At 38.4% G+C, this 18,271-nt stretch overlaps 1 protein-coding gene across 1 annotated transcript in view; it reads left to right on the top strand.

Annotated features, from left to right (window-relative positions):
* LOC139731134 (uncharacterized) overlaps positions 1-18,057 on the top strand; it is a 28,263-nt gene extending 10,206 nt beyond the window's left edge. Inside the window, exons 2-9 of the mRNA XM_071642018.1 lie at positions 1,882-2,716; positions 7,868-7,894; positions 9,171-10,318; positions 11,025-11,607; positions 13,284-13,407; positions 15,621-15,749; positions 16,818-16,971; positions 17,822-18,057. Of these exons, the coding sequence (XP_071498119.1) occupies positions 2,058-2,716; positions 7,868-7,894; positions 9,171-10,318; positions 11,025-11,607; positions 13,284-13,407; positions 15,621-15,749; positions 16,818-16,971; positions 17,822-18,036 (3,039 nt within the window). The 5' untranslated portion in view covers positions 1,882-2,057 and the 3' untranslated portion in view covers positions 18,037-18,057. The remainder of the gene's footprint in view (positions 1-1,881; positions 2,717-7,867; positions 7,895-9,170; positions 10,319-11,024; positions 11,608-13,283; positions 13,408-15,620; positions 15,750-16,817; positions 16,972-17,821) is intronic.
* The last annotated feature ends 214 nt before the right edge of the window (positions 18,058-18,271 follow it).

The following is an 18,271-nucleotide window of genomic DNA, read 5'->3' as shown; positions in this document are numbered from 1 at the left end:
ATATAAGTACTTACAATATGTCAATATTACAAAATATGATAAATGGAGTTTATGGATATACAAATGATAGAGTGAAAAAGAAAAAGCACAAAAACTTAACTCTAATAGGCCTACTGTAATAGGCCTATTGGATTAGTAGTATTTTGTGATGTTACTAGTTAGTAATATTTAATTCTCTCTTTCCCTCTGTGACAAGTATTTGAAGAGTTTGTTCACAAAAACCGATAAGTCCATATTTGCCATATGGAGATATTTGCGATTAAAGGTCAAGAAAAATAAAGAGAATAATAAGAAAACTTTTGCTTCTTTTGACCATAACTTCAAAAATATACCTTTATACGTGTATGTAGTGACCAATATATCATTTAAAAGGTATTGTTTTGTACTTTATGACAGAGACTGTACTTCAAAATCTTCAAAAATGGACTTATCGGTTTTTGCAAACAAACTCTTCATTTGGACAGTTGCAGTTGTTTATGAATTAAATCTGTCTAATCTGTGTAGTTTCTCTAGAAATCGAGTTAGTATGAATATAAAGAAATTATGTGCAGAATCAATAGGGCCTATAATGTAAGACAATGTCAGTTTATTTTTAAAGGGGTGTGTGACAATGTTGTGATCATTTAATATAAAATAATATAATTCAAACTGTTTGATGAGTTATATGTCTCGATGGGTTCAGAGGATGGTTTATTTGATAATTATGCTTTCATTTCATTTCATTTTCTCTTGTCAAAATCAGTTGCCTGGAATAAATCAATACAACACTGGGTGCAACACGTGATAACAAATGAGAAGTTAAGAGTGAAGCATGATCACACACACACACACACACACACACACACACTAAACCAGATAGAAGAAAGAAAGTGTGGGTAGAACAAGTAAAACGAGAATAATGACACAACCAATCAAGAATTAGATCATTAAGAGCACATGAAGTATAATGCTGGTGATCAAAATTTTATGACTTTAGTTTCTCGAATGTGATGATATTTATAAGCTTGTGGAATCTCATACATGGACTCACTGCTCTAAATTATTTCTGATGCCATTTTGAAGGGGATTTTTTCTGTGTATGTGCGTCAAGTGTCTTTAAGATATGAATTTGTCTTCAATATTCACTGTAGTCATGACTTCATTCATAAAATGGCAAAGATAGAGAATATACTCTGTGTATACCTCAGTGAACTGAATTTTCTCAGAATATGAAAATTGTCTTTATGTGATGTCACATTTATATCAGCAGCTGAATTTTTGAAAACACGCTGCTGCAGATTGTGTGTAATTAAAGAGCATAAAAGGAGAGTGGAAATGTAAAAAAAATATATATATATATATATTGATGAGATATAAGGAACATGCCTGCTGTATCAATAAGATTCAACAACAATGGACTTATCACCTCCCTTCTTTGCACAAAATGCATGGTTCATGATTGTATCTTTGGAATGTTCTAAAGTATTTCTTCAGTTAACTTCAACTTCACTGATTTGCTGATCATTTACACAGAGTTTCAGGCCCAGTAGGCAGGGATCTTATATTAGAGATATGTCAGCCTTTAACTGATGTTGTCAAATTTTTCGTCTGAGATCAGTTTATAGTATCAATTTCTCAGTAGGGCCTATATGCGAATCATGTGAACAAAATGTGTTCACTCGGATATCAATCGCCTTAACAGTGTGACATAGTTTCATCTACTGTAAAATGAGGAATGTGCATTTTAATTTTGCAAATTTTGCGAGCGCCAAGATTCACAACACTATATGCATTGAACGCCTGTGGCAATTCACAAAAATTTCATGCAGCAAAAAAGGCCATCACCTTGAATTCGCGAATATATCATGTTTTATAGTATCTCTTTTTCCTTTGCTTTTCTAGGCCCAGGGAAGGATACTATGGCATCAGCTTTTGAACACATTCATCAGTGCTGTCATTGTAAAAGATGTGCAGCATGAAATGGAGTGAAGGATCATACCAACATTGTGATAGGAATTTCATGGATATTGCAGTTCTGTAGAAGGTTCAACTCCAGCGCTTCCTACCCAGCTGCAGTCATGTCATCACAGAGTGTGAATGCGACTACCAGCATGCTGGGATCTGATGCAGAGAAATCCGGTTTAAAGGGCAGCCTGCCCGTTTCCTGCAGCGGCTGGTCTCAGGGCCTACCACGCATAGATACCAGCGAGCTCAGTCGAGCACAGTGGGGTGATCGTGATGCACAGACAGCACAGCCCTACAGCCAACCTCATGGCAACAGCGACCCAAGAAGGAACGCAGCAGACACAGAAAATGTAGTGGTCACTGGTAGCCTGAATTCCCTGACAACCAAAGACACAAATGCCAGCTCTTGCAATGTGTCTGGTACTGCAGTGACTGAGAGTTCACCCTTGCCTTCGCCGAGAATGTCGAATGTTACTCCCATACACTCCCTTCATTCTCTGCCCAAATATTTCGAACGACACCACGTGCCGCCGCACCACTTGTCCAGCGTCAAGTCATGGCCGCCGTCGTCATCACTGCCGTCAGGCCAGGGGGGTCCAAGAAGCAGGAATGAAGAGGTGCGACTGCAGACGTGTAAGGATCCTGATTCCATAGTGTGGGGGGACACAGAGAAGTGTACCATTCGGTGGAACAGAGCGGGAGGCCTTGGCTTTAGTGTCAGGGACATAGAGGTAAGACAACACATTATTGAGATTCACACTGAGGCAAATTAGCGGGATACAAATCTCAAGATTTGCATCACCGCAATAGAAATCTTGAGATATTTGCCTGCATGTGTGGACACAAAAATCCCACTAATTAGCGCAGTTAGCATCACAATCCAAAACGCAAGAAATCTTGCACATATTTCTGAAAAATCTCTATAATTTTACTACAGTGACTTTGTGAATGCTGAAGCAAATAATCTTGAGGTTTTATATGTCCCATCATTCATTATATAGTGCACTACACATCACAACAACATGTACACGGTTGCACCACCACAACCGGTGTGCGCATCACACCACTGTGACATGCAAAAACAAAAGGGCAAACAGTTTTGTTGGCAAATTATTGTTATTCGCAATTAGGGGGATATTTCTGTCAGGTGTGAACTCTTGCCAAAAATTTGTATCAAGATTGTTATCCTGCAATTTTGTCTGTGTGAATGCAGCTGTTACGTTCAGTGTTAAACAGGTTTGTGAATTCTTCAATTAGCAAGCAAGAAAACATCAATGTGAAAAATTTAGGGCCTATACATACTGAGCCTTTGAGTATGGCTGTATTCCTACTGAAGCTGCGGGCACATTCAGAGGAAATAAGGAAGTAATCTCATGTGACCTTTCACAATTAAAGGGAACCCAAACCCAGAGAGCAATAAGGATTGAGTGAAAGCAGCAACATTAGTAGAACGCATCAGTGAAAGTTTCAGGAAAATCAGACAATTGATGCAAAAATTATGAATTTTTAAAGATTTGGTGTTGGAACTGCTGGATGAGGAGACTACTAGAGGTTATGACATATGTGTGAACAACAGTTTAAAGAAAATATAAAGAAAATCCCACAAAAATTAACTTTTCTAGCATAATGGAAGAGCACTTGACTAACCGCTTTCAGAAAGCAGGGGAATGATTGCTACCCTTAGCATAATACATGTATGTCAGTATCAAGTGATGGAATGTGTAATTTTCATGAAAAATTAATTTTTGTGGAATTCCCTTTATATTTTCTTTATATTGTCGTCCACACATAACGTCATAACCTCTAGCAGTCTCCTCATCCAGCCGTTCCAACACCAAAACTTTAAAAATTCAAAGCTTTTGCATTGATTGTCTGATTTTTCTCAAACTTTCACTGATTAATATGTTCTACTAATGTTGCTGCTTTCACTCAATCCACATAATTTCTCTTTGGGTTTGGGTTTCCTTTAAAGCCTGTTGCATGCTGTCCATCCGCATGATGACTTTATAATGTTTGATTCCAAATGCATGATATATCATTTGGCCCACTGTATTTCCAGAAGTCTAGCGCTGAAGCAGTACGGAAGCTTGCAACTAGTTAACTCTTCATATACCATGGTGGAAACCCCCATGTGCCACATTATTCTGAGACACCAACATAATCACGCTTTGAGATAACATTCTGTTTTTCAAGTCTATGTAACTTGTATAGATTTCTGTCGTGTTGGACAAATAGTGAGTAAGGTTGTGGAGAAATGCCAAGCTTTGCTGTGATATATTATCGCATGACAAATCTATGACACTGTTGTTATCTCACATGACCAGTAGCTAAATTACTGTGAAGGCATTACTTTTGCACACAAACAGTGACAGAAACTTTACAGAAAAGTTACACGCAAATCTGGCAGAGAACACCGCTTGATAGTCAATCACCACATAAAATGTAAGTGATATGTGAGAGGAACAGAAGCACGAGAAATGCTTTCATTGTACTGCGGCATTTGGCGATTTATCGATCGGATTGGGCAGGTTTGCGCGATTGAGCAGAATATGCGAAGTTGGCACGCCATCAACTGAGTCGGATGTGCGAACATGGCACATAAGGAATTAAACACAATTTTGAGAAAATTGGCTTCAAGTTTGCATGCAGACCAGGGTGAAAGTGAGTTATATAGGTATTTGAATACAATACATCAATTCAAAACACTGTAATAACATGCGTTTAATAAACACTGACAAGTTTCAAATTTCTGATGACTTTTAGACAGGAGGATCAAGATATGAAACTTGATTTTGAACAAATATCAAATTTCAGATATCTCAGCCAATTTGCCTCATTTTTCAGTTTCTTGGCTCTAAGAATGTTTCTGACTTTATCAGCTTATAAGGTGATAATTTGATGCTAGTATTGCTGGTTTGAAGAAATCAATTGATGAGTTTACTCATTTGTGCTTTCACTAAATTATAGAGAAAGTGTTATCTGCTAGAAGCTTTCAAATTGTTGCAGCAGCCACCATAAGGTTGTCAAACCTGTGAAACAAGACAAAATCTCTTTTATAAGGTTTAACTTTTCCTATATGCTTTGTTTGCTGATTGGCACAGATGTGTGGAAACTTATTGTTGACCAATAAATACAGATAACCTAATCCCCTTTTTCTTACCCCTGTAGAAGATTTGCTGTATATGTCCCCCATGGCTGGATGTCTTTGAGCTTAAAATAGAGAGTCCAAATGAACATGGTGGAGCTTATTCTGGGTGTGACTAGGCCTACTGGTAATGTTAATATTGTCTGCACTTTCTGTTGAATATTTATGATGTGACCATGCACCACAAAACCAGCAAAGAATCACACAGCCCAATCTTATGTGAGGACTCAAAATAGGTGAAATGGGTTAGCCTTTTCAAGTCATTTTTTTTTTCCTGAGAGAACAATTCTCTGATGATTCTAAAGTTTTGGATCATAAAACAATGGGAAATTCTTATATTTATCATTTTTCAATCAATTTGAGGGAAATTTGTTAAACAAGAATTGACCAGGGAAGCTGAATTTAAAAGTATAGTAAAATATAAAGTATCTTTCTGCAATTTCATGTGAACTACATGTACATGTGCATGAGCGTTTTTGTGACACGTGTTTGTGTGATTGAATGTGTGTGTGTGTGTGTGTGTGTGCGTGTGTGTGCTTGTGTTGCATCTGTCCCATGTAAATATGTTACTATTATACTTATGTTAATATGTTTAAAACTTTATTATGTTTTGTTTTGTATGTTTATCCGGGACCCCTTTTTTACAAGCTCTGCTTCTTTTGGGGTCCCAAACCATTCATTATTCTTAGTGCTGTATCTTTTTGTAAAATGTCAAATGTTTAATGAATTGGTTAAATAAACTTGAACTTGAACTTGAACTTGATGTGATTAAGTATGTTGTAAAGATATCTATCAATTTCCTTTACAATTCTTGACACACTCTTTACTTTCAACTCTACTATCTCTCAAAAAAGATAATACTACATTGCATTTAAAGTTGGTGTAAGTCATGAATATAGATGATGATAATGATAATAATGATGATGATAATAATAATAATAATGATAATAATAACAACAGCAATACATAATGATGATGATGGTGCTAATCATTAATAATGTAGTGCCATATATACATAATAGCGCAAGGTACATAAAAGAAGTGAAAATGATATATTAATGTACTCAAAGAGTGTGCAATATACAGCTTAATCTGATGACCCTTTCATAGTGGTTGTTATTGAGTTTTATATCCTGTTCTCAGTCCCATTTAGTGTATAGAGCACTGCTAATTGAGATTAGTATTTAAGCACTTGAAATCTTTCCCTAAGCTTCAAAGCCTCTTTTCTCAAGACTTATACATGTATATTTTTGCAAAATGAGTACTTTTTTCATTATTAAAATGGGTTAGTAGAGTCTGTGAATATGTAAATAAATTGATAAATGTCACTTTAAATCTTAGAACAAAACAATGTACACTCTTTCAGAATTTGCTCATAACTAAAATGTCACTGGCATCTTTTTGATGATTTTGTGATGCAGGTCACATACATGTTTCCACAGTTTAATTTCATTTCCATAAGAGGCAGGGTGAATACTGTAAAAGTGGAAATATTTGCACATTTATTTATCGCTATCAGAAACCAGCGTGAAAATAAAAACACGCAAATATTTTTGCAGGTCATATGTTCCATTAATGCCTGTCTTGATTCAGAGGAATAAAAATGCACGAAATTCATCTTACCCAGCTAAGCGCAAAAAATTACTCATGTGAAAATATCCACTTTTGCAGTATTGCCATAACATCCTTGACGTGTTTAGAAAGTATGCATCAAGGTTCCCTAGAACTTTGTGGCATGTCTAAAAGAAAATGAAGAGCATAGTGAATGCAGTCACACATTTATGAGACTATCACACTCTAACAAATTGAGTATTTCAAACTATTTAGCACTTCTCTGACTTCACTCAACTTGTCATCCAGATCCATTTCATGCCTTTGTGCAACATGACCCGGAAATTGCGAATTCACCTACACTTCCATACGTTGATCATCTTCCTGTCTGTATGTTCGCATTTAAGCAGTCATGCACTCACCACTACCAAACCAATGACATCTTTTTTTTTCTCTCTATCTCTCTTCCTCCTCATTATTTCTGTGAAACTGTGTACATGCAAACGCTAATTGCATGGCCAGCTTTTGCCTAAGTGGTAGACTTCACAGTGATCATGCACTAAACTGAAACACTGTGCCCTTGTGGTTGTGGTCAAGAAGGCGCAACTTCCTTTGATTGCATTGCAACCTATGTTTCAATGGACTGGTAAATTACACCATGATGCCCTCTAATGTGGTTTCAATCTCCAACAAAGAAAGATCCTGGGTCTTTTGCTGGTACTGTTGTCAACGTGACAGTGATTTAGCCTGAAATTTTGTCGTGACGTCATTGAGCCATTGCCTTTTTCCAGATTATAACCAAATTGGAAATTCTGGGAATACAGTCTACATGCATATATTGTGTAGATTTATATTAATTCAAATTGTGACTTCATGGAGAAATTCTGCTATTTTGTATCGTGTCAAAAAAAGCATAGAAATGTTTATATTCATTTTCTTTTTTCTTGCCAGGAAACTCCTATTTAAAGTCTCTATCAAATAGATGAGAAGTTATGTATGTTGAAACATACATAGTCGGTCATAAATATTTTTGTATTTTTATGCAGTATAGTACACTTCCAACCGTCGGGTATATTGAGTACCTATACCTATGTCGTTGGTAGGTTTGGGCGATCGATTGGTTGGTCTATCGCTCACTTTGTTGCCAGACTTTGTCTCTCAAAACTACTTTTCAGATTATTGAGAGACTGACTTTAATTTGGCACATACATTGTATTTCTGCAATAGTGTAGAGATGAACAAGAGATTTTTCATGTCAGGAAATGTGTTGCCATAGGAATAGCTTGCATATAAACATTATATGCTAGTGTAGAGTAGGCTGACTCGTACTCCCTCAATTTTTGAATGTTTGAATTGAAATTTGGTACATGTGTCCTGTAGTATGTAGAATGGTGCGTTTAATTTTTCATAATGGTTGAGCAACATGTTGTCATGGCAACAGAATTTTCTGAGATAGACTTATATGAAGATATTGTAGGTTGACCAATGCCATCAGTTTTTAAGGATTTGACTGGACTTGACATGTAACATACTGTTTGCTGATGTGCAACACATCTTTTGCTGATGTTGCACAATGTGTTGACTAGCTATTGTTACAGCCTTTTTTTTTTTTCTCTTCTGCTTTTATTTATCCATCTAACTTGAGGGTCCCATATCGTACAAGCTTTGATTTTTAGTGGGACCCTCCATTTCCATTCCCATCCTTGATTAACTTGTACAATATAATGTATATTTAAAGATGTTAAATCACGTTTTTGCAATTATTACGAATATATGTTCTGCTGATACATCTACTTTCTCTGTTTATTTGATGGAAATGAAAATAAATTTGAATCTTTGAATCCATCTATCTGTCTCTGTATCTATTTGATATCCCAGGGGGCGGATAAAACTGAATCATATGCCATAATCTCGAAGGTGGAAGATGATTCGAATGCCCGCGACACTCTTCAGTGTGGTGACAGAATTTTATCGGTCAATGGGACTGCAGTGCATGTCATAACATCTGGACAGGTATGACATTACTGAAACAGACTACTGTAAGTGCTCAGTATTTAGCAAGTCTAATTTTTTCACAAATTAGGACTTCTTGACATTTTAACGAGTTGGTTGAGTTTGCAGTTGTGGAGTACAGAAATCGATGAAGAAATGTATCCCTTGAATCCATTCCTGTATTGCTCAACTACTGAATGATCACACAATATGTATGTCATTGCTTGAAAGTACTTTTTCATAATCAAGACACTATTCACCTCTCCAGAGAACAAAACAATTACCATCAGATAGTTGTCTATTAAAAAGCAAAGACAGTCAATCAAGATACTGCTGTACATTACTGTAAAATTTACCAAATTACTTGCTTTGAAAACTGACCCATTTTGCTGAAATGTACTGCAACTAAATGTGTTTTGTAATTTCAGAAACCAACAAAGAAAGTAACAACTGCGACCATCCTGAGGCAGCAGAGCAAATCTATGCCAGTTACTCTTGTGATTCAGAGTCCCAGGAGAATACTCCAGAGGAAAGTCAGAAGTGACTTTGCTGGAGCTGTGGTCCCTACTACAAAGGATCCCAGTCCTGTACTGATGCCGAAACATGTGGTTGATGATGATGCGCCAATGATGAGGTTGCCAAATCTGCGGTTGGTGATTTTGGGCAGTGCTGCTGATAGCACCGGAGAGCAGCTGGTGGGAACGGAAGCTTGGTCCCTCACAGAAGATGGTCTTATCTCAAGGAGATGCTCGGTGATGGTTCAGAAGCAGAACATGACTTACAGGTGGTTAGCGACCCATATGCCAACAAAAGAAGCCATACCAGAGGAGATGTTGTCTCTGAGCAGCACAGGGAACCCGAGAGAAAGGCACGAGTGTCAAGATGGCGGTGGTATCCCTAGCAGTGTCACACTGGAGATCATGGCAATTAAGAGTCTGCCACAGGCCCAGTATTGCAGCCAGGCATTGATGACTTCACACTGTCAATATATCATCCAGTTCGATGGACAGTCATTCCATGATCACCCTGCCAAATGCATGGGTGAGATTCAGGAGCAGTTGGATAAGATCCGAACTTATGCTGGAGAATCATGCCCCATTTACCTGGTGTCAACCTGGCAGGCAGATGCCTGCCTCACGGTTGATATGATTGAGGATATTGGAAGCCATGTGCAGCAGAGATTCAGTGTTGTCTGGTCCAAGCAACTGCAATACCATGGCAATTGTCCCTGCTTTGTGTTAAGACTTCCAAAGCAGTCAGCACCACCAATGTCTAGCATTGATATCTGTGAATCTTCAGCTGCGATATCTCCGCCTGGCCCGGGTGGATCTTCAGTGGTTTATTACAAACAGGCCTCAAATTCCACTGTGGCATCTTCCTCATCCTCATCCTCACTCCTGGCATCCATGGCATCATCATCAACTGGTTTCAGTGACCTCGGACCAGAAGCATTTGTTACTTTCCTCCAGGAGCACATTTCTGCCAATGCCTTCAGGCAGTCCTTCATCCACTCAAGGTATCCACGCAAGTTCCTCCGGTGCCGAGACCTGGTGCTTGGAATGAGAAGCAAGAGGCAGCGGTGTGTGATGACGGCCAACATCAAGCAGGTCTGTGGACTTGAGACTGATGAGGAACTAATGTCTCTCCTTGAATTCTTGCACCATCAAGGTGTTATCCTTTCTCCAGGTAGGACATTCTTCATCCTTCTGTATTATATTAAAACACCAAAACAAGAAACAAACAAAAAACACCAAATGAACAAATGCTTGACTGATGATTCATTGGTCCTGCAGTAATCCCACACAAATGAATAGAATGCTATAAAGATTTTACTTTGACAACTATGTTGTGAGGTCTTGTTCAATGAAACATACCTGCTTATGAGAATTGCACACAAAATGCCAATAATCTACACAAATATAGTGTGGGATTTTGAGACAATTATTTCATTCTAAGCTTTTATGTACTCTATCTCATTTTAAATCAGGAAGATTGTATGTTTGTTAGTATCATTATGTCAGTGTTTGTTTATTCCTTAGGCTAATTCTGTGCATTGAAAGCAATTGCAAAGAAGAGATGTCTGATCATTTGATGAACAGATTTTTCATGTCTTTTTGTCTACTTGCAATGCTTGTCTAATTGTTTGTTTTGTTTTACCTAAAAAATAAATGAAGAGAAAGATTATTTTTTACTGTTATTATTTTTGTGCTTTGGTGTTTATTGTTCCCTTAGATGTGTTACACCCAACATCAGTAGATTCCTGAAAATTTATCTCCACTGGAGTAGTTGCTTGTTTTTCACAGCTATCCCACTCCAGACTTTTATGTAATAGTTGTGGAGCAGCCATGTTGCATTTTTGTGTCATTTCCTCTCCATCTTTCCATTACCACAGGATGTAGAAGTGACAGTTCGCAGCCTTCATTTGTGGTGCTCAATCCTGAGGATACCATCAAGGCCTGTCAGAGTCTGCTGGAAATTCCCAGTGCCAGTTTCCAGGAGCCAAACCTCCGGCCAGACTGGACCTATCTGCGCACCAAGGCCGTCCTGACAGACACCCTGTGTAGGCACCTCCTGGGCGTGGACTCCGACGCCGAGTGCCTCATTGCGTCCCTCCAGTGGCTAAACCTGATCTTCACCAGCGAGGAACTCAGGTTTGGTGGTCCGGTGTATACTGTGAGGCAAAACAGTGAGAAGATGGCCCATTTTGTGCCTCACCTCATCAACACCCGTCGACACAGTGATGATGCGCTGCGAGACATCCCTCACAATGACTCTGTGCTGCTGGCAGACTTTCAGGGCCACTGCCCCCACGGTGCTTTTACAAAGATCATGCTGAAGTTGTGTAGAGTGGCCAATTTGAGGAATGGGTCCTGCGAAGTAAAGAGCAAAACTTCCTGGACTTTCCACATCGGGGGTGACTACTCTTTAAATGTCAACTTGGATCCATATGGATGTCTGATCAGCTTTGCAGTGATGTAAGTTCTGAATGATTTCCCGCTTGAATTTGATGACTAGGCCTTGTTATCTATTTGGCTTTCATCCTCAAAAAGTGGTGCCGGAGGCATTATGTTTTCGGGTTGTCCGTCCGTCCTTCCGTCCGTCCGTAATTAATTTTGTGGACAACGTAACTAAAAAACCTTTTGAGGTATCCTAATGAAACTTGGCATGTATGTGTATTAGGGGGTGAAGTTGTGCCTATCAACTTTTGGGTGCACATGCTGAAGGTCAAAGGTCAAGGTCAAATCCGTAAAATTTCACTATTTCCACCATATCTGTGCAATGCCTGAAGATATTTTCTTGAAACTTAGTGTATACATGTATTACCCAATTAAGATTCTCTGACAAAAGTTTGGGGTCATGAGGTCAAAGGTCAAAAGGTCAAGTAAAAATATTAAAACTTCACTTTTTTCTCCGTACCTTGGAAATTGTTCAAGGTATCTTCATGGAACATATACATGTACTGACTGGCAGTGATTATCTAGAGAATTTAGGGTTCATGGGGTCAAAGGTCAGGGGTCAAAGATTAAGGACAACACTTCAAAATTTCCTATTTTTCATATTTGTGCAATGCCAGCAGGATTATTTTTTTTTACACTTGGTGTATGCATGTATAACCTAATGGAGATTCTCTGGAAACTTTCTTTTTTTTTCTTTTTTTGTGTGCCTCAAAGGTCAAAAGGTCAAAGATCAAGGGAAAGTGCTGAACTAACTTTTTCCTCCATATCTCGGAAGTGGCTCAAGTTATCTTGAAACTTACTACATATTTATGCATGTTCTGCCTGACAGTGATTATCCTATGAATTTTAGGGTCAAAGGCCAGATGAAAATGGTAACAATGTACTTTTCAATACAGAAATTGCACTTTTTCCTCCATACCTTGAAAATTACTCAATGCCTCAATGCATAAACTTATGAATAGGACAAAGTCAAGTGAAAGTCCTTAAATCCCCAAACACATGCTCTCCTATTCTTCCAATTAAACCTAGGTCAAGGAAGGTGAACATTCAACACATTTGTGACAAACTTGTCATTTTGATATTTTGCCACTTTTGTGAAAATGTAATCACACATTGTCCACATGTACTATAGACCTATTAGGAGAATCATGCATTATGGCGGAGGCATACCAGTTGCCTTAGCAACATTTCCAGTCTATCCTGAAAGCTGTGTGACATCAAACAAGTGATATTACTCTTTTTGTGACCCCAGTATTTAAGTGCTTAATGTAGCCTATAATTTTGTTTGATAGCACTGGCACACACACACACACACACACGCACCTCCACACATGCACAACACATACATGCACATGCACCTACGTACATGGATATTTATTACCCAGTATACACATATATATAACCATATATTTTTTGTACACTTTGATCGCACAAATTAAAGATAGCAGACATTCATTCATCAAACCATTATTTTCATAAACATGTAGCATTTAGATGGAATAGTGGGCATGTAGTCTACATTGTAGTCTGTGAATTCCTGGCTGTCGTCGAACAATAGAAGAAAAGATGGCTAGATCTACTATGTTCATGTCCTCCTGTAACAAATGATTTCATCACTGACTCAGCTGCCCATGTAGCTGAATCCTTCACCAACACAAATCACCTGTGTTGTTGTTGTGTTTTTGTTCAAGCAGGTGCAGTATGAGCTTTGCTGAGCAGAATGTGCTGCGCGACATCTATACTGCCATTCAAGAGGTTGTGACCCCTGGAGGAAGTTTCATCTTGGGACCAGTCTGCCCACTATATCCTCAGTGCAGGGTGAGGACCATATCACATTTCTTCTTTTTTTTCTTACTTTTTTTTTGTTTCTTCCTTCCTCCTTCAGTTTATCCTGTCATTTCCTTTTTTTTTGTGCAGTCTTCCTTACATAGGTTCTTATGGTGAGAATATTGCAGTGGTTTTGTGCAAGCCAGAATGTATGCAGTAGAGAGTGAGGGACTATCGTTACTTCCTGTAAAAGCATGCTTGAAAACAAATCTTTTGATTGTCATCAGTGGCATATATGTCTGGCGCATCAGACATATAAATCATGAATGTGTCTCATCTACACCGTATGGAATATTCTGAAGCTCTTGTCTTGTTGTGTTTGTATAAAACACAGATAGATAGAGGAAGAGAGAGAGAGAGAAAAAAAATTCTACTCTCTTGAAACAGGAAAGGACATTGATATTAAAGGCAATAAATTAACGTAGATACACCAAGTTCATCGTTCAAATAATTGTAGGTCCTACATGATTTGAGGAAAACTGATCAGGTTTGCTTTGCAGAATCTTTTTGGAAAAAGTGTATCGATCAATCCCTCTATCGCTGTGATGTTTTACAAATTTACTCCAAGAATTTCTTTAGCATAGACATCTATAGGAGCTTAATTTGGTTCTCAAATCGTAATTGATTTACTATACAACCCTCCTTGATTTAGGCAACTTAGAATAGGTAGGGTGACAGTCATGTTATCTTGTAGCTGCATAATGCATGAAACATTTTCTTTTTTGATCATACTGTGCTTGCTATCATACAAACATTGGAGCTGCCAACATAAATAATATGTCATAAAGGCATTTAGCAACACAAAAATATTTCCCAGACCATGTAAAGTGTAAGCTGCGACATCAGTACTAGCCTGCAGATATGGCAGTATATAATAGAAAGGAGTTTATTCTGAGAAATGAAAGAATCTGTGACTTTAGATAATTACCATTGTTTAAATCAGATTATGAATCTCTGTGATAAAACCATGATACATGTAGCTTGATACAGCCTTGACTTTGTCTCTGGAATATAGTGTGTATAAATGCCACTCCTACAGCTAGGAGATCAGAGAATGGTTTTTGATGTACCTGTTTTTGTACATATTGATGTGTTAAGTGTGCATATGTGAACTATATCAATTCAAGGTTTACACTCATGTTTTTCCATACCTTTCTCAAAATAGCATGCATGCCTAAAATTCTTGTGAAATCTACTTCTGCTTGAAGGAAATATCTTCCTGCTGAATTTTTACTAAACCCACTTGAGGTGGCATCAGAGTCCAAGTTAAAATTTAAGAGGTGCTTTCAAGTATGCAAAAATATGTGACCCGCTACAACAAAAGGATCCGATAGTCGGGGAAGGACAATTTTCTGAAATTGGCATGACATTATTCCCGTACTCTTCTACTTTAATTTCATATATAGCACAACTCATAAAAGTACTCGGTTGCAGAGATATCGATGATTTTATTAGCGCATGTCAAGTGGTTGTGGAAATCAGAGTTTCCAGAAAAATACCTTCAAAGTTTTCCTTCCCACTCTGTCATGATCAAGGGGAGGTGAGACAGTTTTCACCGCTTGACAATAGAAGGTATGCTCATAGCGACCTCCGCGATGTTCATTCAAGCTTAGCGCCAGCGGTCTACGCACGACCAATCAGTAATCAGGAAAGGACGCACTGACCAATAAGATCGCTCCCTTGTTGCTAGGGGCGGAGTCTAGCTGCATCGCTAAATCCAAATCTTCGGACATGATTCTGTTACGTTGAAAGCTGGAAAATCATGGCCCAGAAAAAAGCTGATTTCTTTCCTTTCCTTTGCTCATATAGCTTCGAAATTTCGGCAGATGACAGACAAAACATTAGACTACAAAATTATTCCAAAAACAGAAATCCGATTGTTTTGACCAATTTTAATGATGTGACTTCAAACTCAATTTTCTCAGCTCAGCCGTCAGCGACTTTAGGACCCTTTTGTTGTAGCGGGTCACATATTCACACGAAACAATCAATGTAGTATGATCGTTTTTTTATTCGATTACATCAGGAGTCATCTTACAAAATGAAAATCATGAACAAGAAGAAATTTCTGTGTCCACTAAATGTAGTTGCACAAACTGCATTGACCGCTGTTACAGTCAGATCTTCTGACAATGCCACGTGTATGCTGTGAGATTTGTTTTCTTGTCTGTTATGAAATGTGTACTTTTTCTGATGAACTACAGACAGAGACCACGCACCTGGCCAACCCTCATGTGATCGATCTAAAAGGAGGGAGAGTTGACTGCCCTCTGATGTGTAGGAATGAAAATTTGCGAAAGCACTCTTCTGTAAAGAAATGGATCATCCCTGAGGTAAGATGGTTGAGCACAGTGCTTTTTAGAGCCATCTTTTGTAAGCCTGAGAGGCATCAAACAAAAAAGATGACGAAGAAGAATAATAAATAGAGGAAGACAAAGATGTAAAGAAATAAGTGTATCGTACATAGAGTGTACTTGATTACAGGACTTTTTTTCACTTTACACAGAATATTCAGGACAACAGGAGTAAAGGAATTTAATTACAACCAAGGAAGTATTTCTGTTGCAGTGGGAGATCCAGGGGGGTAGAAGGAGCACCCCCCTTTTTATTTTTCAGAAAATAAAAGAAATAAAACGAAAAAAAATTAAAGGGGGCACCTGCACCCCCTTTCATTTTCAATTGTAGCAGCACCAGAAAATTGGGTTGAAGCCTTTTTAAAAATTTTTGGTGTGTCAGCTGATGAAACCCGGAAGTGGCGCGAGAAACTAAAAAAATTGTGCAGGGGGAGCCTTTTTTAAAAAATCTTTGCTTGTTAGCTGATTAAACCAGGAAGTGGCACCACCGCACCAGAATTATTTTTTGCACCCCCCCCCCCCCCCTTCATGTACAGAATTCCTGGATCCACTCTGTTGTGTATTATATGTGTCACTGCAAGCAGCTACTTTCTTGAATCCTGTGAGGCATCAATCAAGAAAAGATGATTGAGAAGATTTAAGGAGGAGAAGGATGTGAAGAAATAAGGGCCAAGTCAGATAGTGTTCTTGATTACAGGACATTTTATTTGTTTGTTTTTTTTCTAGACAGACTATTCAGGGCAACAGGAGTGAAGAGAATGATCGAATTACAACCAAAGAAGTATTTCTGTTGTAAATTGTGAGCATCATACACTGCAAGCAGCTGTTTTCTTGCATCCTCTTTGAACTTTCAATGTGTTCCTGTGAATTTTCTGCAAATTGTTTAATAAAGCACTCTTGCCACACCATTGTCCACGCATTATGTTCTTGTCTTAGCTCCAAGACAAAATCACTGGATCTGCATACCTGTATGTCTAGAAATATGATTCCATGTCATCTCTCTTCCTCCATTACCTCTGTGTGACCCCCTTTTGACACCCCCTTCAGACCAGAGAGATCCAGATGGGTTTCCCCTCTCAGCAAAGGGCCATCCTCCGATGGGACACACCCATCAGCATGCTCCCCGAGGATGTCTTCCAGTTTATCTGTGATGAGCTGAACACACACTCACCTTTGCACCATGACTGGAGAGGACTAGCAAGTGAGTTTGATAACGATAATAATAGTATACAAATATTTAATGTTTATGGTTGCCATGGTTACAAATATTACATGGGCATGCAAGTTTAACCATTCTATTCAACATCATGAAGTGGAGCTGAATTTTTTGCCAAAAAGGTCAAAGGTCAAGTGAAAGTGCTAAATTTCACTTCTTCCTCCATATCTCAAAAGTGGCTCAAGGTATCATGAAATTAATTTCATATTTATGCATGTTCTGACTGACAGTGATTCTCTTGAGAATTTTGGGTAAAAGGGTAAAAAGTCAAGTTAATGGTCAAAGGGCAGGTTAAAATGCTAGAATTTTACTATTTAGTACTGCAGTTACACTTTTTCTACAAACCTTGGAAATTAATACTCAATCCATAAACTTATAAAAGGGTCAAAGTCAAGTAAAAATCCTCAAATATCAAAATACCACCTCTCCTATACAGCATAGCCATTTTCCCAATTAAACATACATTATAGTTCAATACAACGGAAGATTCAACTCATTTGTGACAAGTATGTCAGTTCAAAATTTTGCCGATTGTGTGAAACCATGATCACACATTGTCAAAAAGTACACCTATTGGGAGAACCATACACTATGGCGGAGGCATACCAGTTGCCATAGTGACATTTCTAGTTATAGTATGAAAATAGTGCTATTAATTCTATCGTGGAACATATGCACCAGATAAAGTGTTCGTACATTTGAATGTCATTTTGCTTTAAGTGTAATTTCAGCAATACCTCCTGTTTTTTTTTTGTTCCCCGCACAAAAATTCTTTGCTTTTCCAGTAAAATGTGCACTATTCCAGTATTCCTCGAAAAATGTTTTGTACCTGCAGGTGTCCTGGGCTACACGTTCAAAGAAGTGGAGCGCTTTGAGACTGCGTCAGTCATACACTACAACCCCTGTCGGCATCTGTTGCGGGACTGGGCGAGCCGAGACTCTTTATCAAACCTTGGCAGTCTACGGCAGGCTCTTGCCCTCCCGATGCTAAAACGCTTGGATATCCTCCACCAGCTAGGGGAACGCTGGCATATCATTGACACTCACTGAGTATCAAGATGGCACCATGTGGCATCATTCTGCTCTCTCATTTTTGCACCAATGACATTGATAGAGCATTGATAGGTGAAATGGTTCAGTAGGTATATGGCATGTTTGCCTTGCAGTCACCTAGCCCGGGTTCAAGTCCAATGGAGTCTAGCTGAGATATGTTGTGTTTAGTCATGTTGTGCCCTCTGTTAACCCGTTGAGAAGGAGTCCCGAGTATGCTCGGGCAAGTATCTAT

This window comes from Diadema antillarum, unplaced genomic scaffold (assembly GCF_040938485.1).
Source record: "Diadema antillarum isolate AM-2024a unplaced genomic scaffold, OU_Dant_1.0 seq00000358_RagTag, whole genome shotgun sequence".
Classification (NCBI taxonomy): domain Eukaryota; kingdom Metazoa; phylum Echinodermata; class Echinoidea; order Diadematoida; family Diadematidae; genus Diadema; species Diadema antillarum.
The sequence above is the reverse complement of the archived record's forward strand: the minus strand, read 5'-3'. Positions and strand labels throughout refer to the sequence as shown.